The 6,267-nt window shown below is 65.3% G+C and overlaps 1 protein-coding gene across 1 annotated transcript in view; it reads left to right on the forward strand.

The window, feature by feature from the left end:
- Window positions 1-6,267, forward strand: part of Tmem132c (transmembrane protein 132C) — a 107,251-nt gene extending 100,984 nt beyond the window's left edge. Inside the window, exons 6-9 of the mRNA XM_042669330.1 lie at window positions 1,142-1,347; window positions 2,833-3,115; window positions 3,616-3,807; window positions 4,723-6,267. Coding sequence (XP_042525264.1) covers window positions 1,142-1,347; window positions 2,833-3,115; window positions 3,616-3,807; window positions 4,723-5,904 — 1,863 coding nt within the window. The 3' untranslated portion in view covers window positions 5,905-6,267. The remainder of the gene's footprint in view (window positions 1-1,141; window positions 1,348-2,832; window positions 3,116-3,615; window positions 3,808-4,722) is intronic.

Consider the following 6,267-nt stretch of genomic DNA (forward strand, 5'->3'; position numbering starts at 1 on the left):
TACTCTGGCCGGGAGAGTGAGAAGGCCGAGGCCGAGTTCCCTCCCCACGGCTCCACGCCGTCGTCCCTGACAGATGGCGGCCGTCCTCCGGCCCAGCCCTCCCAGCTGCCCGAGCTGACAGAAGCGTGAGAGGCAGAAGACAGTGGATCCCAGAGCAGCCGTGGAGGGGCCCGGGGCTGGGAATGGGGGGCAGGTCACGGAGGCTCACCGCTCAGCCCTGGGCCGCACCCACAGGTCCCCCGCCCCCGGGAGCTCCGTCCCTTCTCGGGGACACAGGCTAGAACAGAGACAAGGAAACCAGCAGCTCTGTACAGCCTCGCATGCGGAGCCCTGATGACATCATCACAGAAGCGCTGTGTGCCTGCAGCTCTCCAGGGAGAATTCGCTTTTCCTGTATTCTCACAGGAGTTCATGACCCTACCACGTCAGGAAGCACTACCTGAGAACTTTCTAGAAGCTTTCACATAGATTTATGTGTCCACTGTTGGGCTCCCTCTCGGTCTCTCACAGTCTCCCCCTTGGGCCCCAAATCCATGATGATCGCTCTGAAGCAGACATGCTCATGGAGGAACGGCACCTGCACCTTCCCGTCTGTCCGTCCGTCTGTCTGTCATCGCCCATCTGCATCCATGTGCCAGCCATTCGTCTGCCCATTTATCCATCTGTCTGTGCATCCCAACTTCTCCTCTGCCACCTTGTCCACCACTCCCACCCCTTGGCAGAACCAACCGCGCCAAATCCGGCTTCATCAAACCAGCTGCATTGAATCCGGCTTCATCAAACCAGCTGCACCAGATCCCGCTTCATCAACCAACTACACTGAATCCCGCTTCATCAACCAACTACACCGAATCCCGCTTCCTCAGCCAACTACACCGAATCCCGCTTCATCAATCAACTACACTGAATCCGGCTTCATCAACCAACTACACCGAATCCCGCTTCATCAAACCAGCCACACCGAATCCCGCTTCATCAACCAGCTGCCCCAAATCCTGCTTCATCAAACCAGCCGCACCCAAAGCTCATCTGAAGCTCTGCATTGGGAGAACCTACGCTGAGCCCGTGTGCCGGGCACGGAGGTGGGGCGCGCGCGTGCAGGGCCGGCCGCGCACCGCCAACCACCCCCCTGTCTCTGCAGGTGTCCGACCACTGTAACTATGTCTTTGTCAATGGCAAAGAGATGAAAGGCAAGGTGGACGCCGTGGTGAACTTCACCTACCAGCACCTGAGCGCGCCCCTGCACGTCACGGTGTGGGTGCCCCGGCTGCCGCTGCAGATCGAAGTCTCCGACACCGAGCTCAGCCAGATCAAGGGCTGGCGGGTCCCCATCGTCACCAGCAAGAGGTGAGCCTGGCGGGACGTGGGGGGGGAGGGGCGTGCAGAGCCATGACAGGGCTGGCTGACTCACCATCTCTGGCTTGGAAGGGCCAATGCAAAGGCACTGGAATCCCCTGACCCCAGCAGCAGTCCGCCGGGACCAAGGCCCTGGGGCCACCCAGCTCAGTTCTCAGGCTGCTAAGTAGCAGGTCATGTCAAACCCAGGTTCTTCTCGCTTGGATTGTCAAAGGCAGGAGGTCGGGATCTGGCTTTCCCAGCCTCTCACAGGGTATCCTGAGGATGGGTGCAGATTGCAGGCGTGAGCACCGACCGGCGCTTGGTCAGAAAATGTTTTAATCTCATAGCACTACAAGGGAATCTACCTATGTAGATGGCTGCCAGTGATTCTGCCCCGTAACCATCAGGGCCATGCCCATGGTCCCAGGCAGGGCCTGCTTGCTGAAGAGCCTCAAGAAAAGCAGCAGGCACACGGAGAGGCAGAACACGGCCGCGAGAACATGGACCGTGGCCTGGTGTGTGGCCAGAGAATGGGTTTGTTCCACATTCCCAAAGGAGACAACCCAACTGGGCTTCCATTCACTCCGGCCACTCACCAGCTCTGTGAGCCTGCCTCAGTTTCCCCATCTGGATGTAGGTAGTGCTGTGAGATTAAAACATTTTCTGGCTGGGCACTGGTGGCTCACACCTGTTATCCTAGCTACTCAGGAGGCTGAGATCTGAGGATCTCGGTTCAAAGCCAACCCAGGCAGGAAAGTCTGTGAGACTCTTATCTCTAGTAAACTACATAGAAAAAGCCAGAAGTGGTGCTGTGGCTCAAGAGGTAGAGTGCTCACCTTGAGCTGAAGTGCTGAGGGACAGTGCCCAGGCCAGAGTTCAAGCCCCACAGCTGACCAAAAATAAAACATTTTCTGCACAAAGTTCAGTCTTTAAATTATTTAATTTGTGTGCATTTTAATTAAAATTTAGCCACATAAGGCTAGTGGCTACTTTTGGGACAGTGTGTGAACACAGGAAATATTCTTACTCCTGTGTGTGTGTTTGTGTGTGCGCGCACATGTGCGTGCACGTGTATGTGGTGTGTGTGTGCATGTGTGCGCGTGTGCGTGCGCGTGTGTGTGTGTGTGTGCGTCTGCTGGTGCTAAGGCTTGGCTCAGGGCCTTGCACTTTTTGCTCAGGGCTGGCACTCTACTTGTTGTGGCACACTCTGCTGAGGGCTTTTTGATGGTTAATTGGAGATAGACATTCCTGCCTGAGCTTACAGTGAGCCAAAACCCTCAGGCCTCAGCCTCCTGAGCAGCGAGGATGACAGGCATGAGCCACCGGCTCCTGGCAATAACTGTATTGCAGGACAGTGGCAGAGCCAGGGCTCCTCCAGCGGCCTGGGCTCCAGGTCAGCGCCATCTCCCGGAGGCGGAGACGAGCGCGTACCCAGCTCTCGAGCGCCCTCCCTTCCTGTCCTGCTGTGAGAGCCAGCCCCTTGTCCTCCCCCAGGCCCACTCGGGACAGCGAGGAGGAGGAGGAGGCAGAGGAGGAGGAGCAGCGGGGTCGAGGCTGCACTCTGCAGTTCCAGCACGCCACCGTGAGGGTCCTCACCCAGTTTGTGTCGGAGGGCGCCGGGCCCTGGGGCCCGCTGAGCTACCTGCTCAGCCCCGACTGGCAGCTGGACATCACACACCTGGTGGCCGACTCCCTGAAGCTAGAGGCTCCGCACGTGGCCACGCTGCGGGACGGCCGGGTGCTGGTGGGGCGGGAGGTCGGCATGACAACCATCCAGGTAGGTCGCCGTCTGTCCACGCCACGGTCTGCATCCTACATCCTGTTCATAAACAAAAACAAGCCACCCATGGTCAGCTTCGGGGGACAGAGGCGGGGCACAGGGCAGTGCTCCGGCAGGCATGCGCTGTGCTGGTGGGCAGCACGGAAACCCGGTTCTCCCCATCAAGAAGTTGACTCAGAATGCAGTCCTTGGGGACCTGGGGCCCTGGTGGCCGTGTGGTCCACCCTGCCGGACCTTGCACAGGGAAGGAGTCCTTATCTGTGCGGCAGGGACCTTTCCTTTTTAAACACAATGGCTTTGGCTCTTTTAGTCTGTCTGTTCTCTGGCCCGAGGGACAGGAGCTGGGAGGGGCGGTGGCCGATCTCCCAGGCAGTGTCCCCAGTGGCTCCACGTGTCGCCGGGGCATGCAACGCCTTTGCCCCGTGCTGTGCGCCGGGACCTTGGGAGCGAGACACAGAGGCCCGAGCCCCACGTCCCCTGTGTCCCTCGGCCTGCAGGTCCTGTCCCCGCTGTCCGACTCCATCTTGGCGGAGAAGACGGTAACCGTACTGGACGACAAGGTGTCGGTGACGGAGCTGGCTGTGCAGCTGGTGGCCGGGCTGTCCGTCACCCTGCGCCCCAGCGCAGACCGGAGCCAGGCGGTCACCGCCGTGGCCACGGCCGAGGAGCTGCTGCGCTCCCCGAAGCAGGTGGGTGGCAGGCCGCCTGGCACACACCTGGCTCACAGGTGCCAAGGGGCGGGGCGGGGGCGGGGCGGGGCGGGGCCACCCGGACCGGGGGCGGGGCGGGGCGAGGGCGGGGCCAGCCAGACAGGGGGCGGGGCCGAGGTGGGGCGGGGCGGGGGGCGGGGCCGGGGTGGGGCGGGGCCGGGGCGGGGCCAGCCAGACAGGGCCGGGATGGGGCCGGCTGCGGCACGGGGCGGGGCCGGGGCGGGGCCAGCTGGACGGGGCCGGGGCGGGGCAGGGTGGGGGTTGGGGGCGGGGCCGGGGCGGGGCCAGGGGCCGGGTCAGGGCCGGGCCCCGGCGTGGGGGTGGCATGCCCATGCCCTCTCACACCACCCTCCCCACCCCTCCGCCCCGAGCTGAGCCTGAGACGAGGATTCGGTGCGTGGCTTTATCGGGTGTCCAGTGCGGGCACTCCACTCCCGGGAACAGCTAGACACAGGCGCCCGAACACGGGGCGCGGAGACCTGCACTCCGCGCCGGGCTCCGCGGCGGGCTCCGGGCCAGGCTCCGCGCCGGGCTCCGCACTGGGCGCGCTGGGCTCCGCGCCGGGCTCCGCGCCGGGCTCCGCACTGGCTCCGCACTGGCTCCGCGCCGGGCTCCACGCCGGGCTCCGCACTGGGCGCGCTGGGCTCCGCACTGGGCGCGCTGGGCTCCGCACTGGGCGCGCCGGGCTCCGCGCCGGGCTCCGCACTGGGCGCGCTGGGCTCCGCACTGGGCGCGCCGGGCTCCGCACTGGGCGCGCTGGGCTCCGCGCCGCGCGAGGATGGCGGGGCAGTCGGCAGTGAGTTCTCTGACCTTGACAAGGTCGCCGGCCTCCAGGTGTGGACTTGGGCCCCTGCCCCCCGAAGGCCGCGCCCTCTGACCGCCCTCTCCCCGCAGGAGGCCGTGGTCAGCACGTGGCTGCGGTTCAGTGACGGCTCTGTGACCCCCCTGGACATCTATGACGCCAGGGACTTCTCGCTGGCCGCCACCTCCCTGGACGAGGCCGTGGTGTCGGCCGCGCGGCCCCGCGCCCCGGGCCGGCCCTCGGTGCTGGCCGAGGGGGAGGGCCAGGGCCCCCTGCTGCGCCTGGACCTAAGCATCGCCGAGGCCTGCCAGAAGTCCAAGCGCAGGAGCGCGCTGGCCGCGGGCGTCGGCCACGTCGCCGTCAAGTTCGGACAGCACGACGCCGACGCGGGGCCGCGCGGCCAGCCCGAGGACGGGGCCCTGGAGAACCACGCCAGTGACCGCCGGCCCAAGGGGCCGGACCCTGAGCGCCCGGGCCCGGACGGACGCCCGCAGGACGGCGTCCCCGCGGAGCGGGACGAGGGGGCGCCGCGGGGGGCCCGCGCCACGGCCAGGCCGGCGCCCGACAGCAAGGTGGGCAGGAGCGGACGGACGGACGGGGGGCGGCCGTCGGGGGAGGCCCAGCTCCACCACATCCCCATCGACTTCACCAACTTCCCGGCCCTGGTGGGCCTGCCCAAGGCGGGCGGCGGGCTGCAGCAGAGCAACCCCGGGCCCGGCGCCCGGGGCCCCAGCGACCTGGAGATCGGCATGTACGCGCTGCTGGGCGTCTTCTGCCTGGCCATCCTGGTGTTCCTCATCAACTGCGCCACCTTCGCGCTCAAGTACAGGCACAAGCAGGCGCCCCTGGAGGGCCGGGCGTCCGTGACACACGCGCACGACTGGGTGTGGCTGGGCACGGAGGCCGAGCTCCTGGAGAGCGTGGGCGCTGGGCCGCCCCGCCCGGACGAGTGCACCACCGCCGTGGACCGAGGGCTGGGCGGCTGGGAGGAGAGGGACCGCCTGCTTCTCAACGGGGGCACCCAGGTGTCCGCACAGGCCCAGCGGCCCAGCGGCCCCGGGGGGACGCCGGCCAAGGAGGCCAGGCCCGAGCCGCTGCACTCGCCCACCGCCAAGCGGAAGAAGGTGAAGTTCGCCACCTTCTCCACCACCCCACCCGAGGACGGCTGCTCCCCAGCGAACCCCATCCTCGGGGGCAGCGAGGACATCAAGTGGGTGTGCCCAGACCTGGCCGCGGCTGCGCCCAAGGAGCTCAGAAACTACCTGGGGAAATAACGCCCAGGACCACCTGGTCCTCCCAGGGAGGACGAGGCTGTGAGCCGGGCAGAGGGAGCGGCCCTGGGGCTGGGCAGGGCAGGGCGGAGCCGCAGCCCCAGCAGCAGCAGCAGCAGCAGCAGCGCTGGAAGGGTGGAGGCCGGGCAGGGACACTTTTGCACCGAGGGCCGTCCTTTTTTAGCAGTAGATGAAGGTGGAGTTTTGGAATTCAGGTTCCCTGGTGCCAGGCAGAGGAGCTGGGTGCTCGGAACCGAAGCACACAGATACAGGAAGCTTATTTTATCGGTCGGAATACAACACGGACAAACTACCAAAAATTATTTGTTAAAAAAAGCAAAAAGACAAATAAAAACAGACAAACGA

The sequence above is a fragment of the Dipodomys spectabilis genome, unplaced genomic scaffold (assembly GCF_019054845.1).
Source record: "Dipodomys spectabilis isolate Male_0828 unplaced genomic scaffold, ASM1905484v1 ptg000494l, whole genome shotgun sequence".
Taxonomy (NCBI): Eukaryota; Metazoa; Chordata; class Mammalia; order Rodentia; family Heteromyidae; genus Dipodomys; species Dipodomys spectabilis.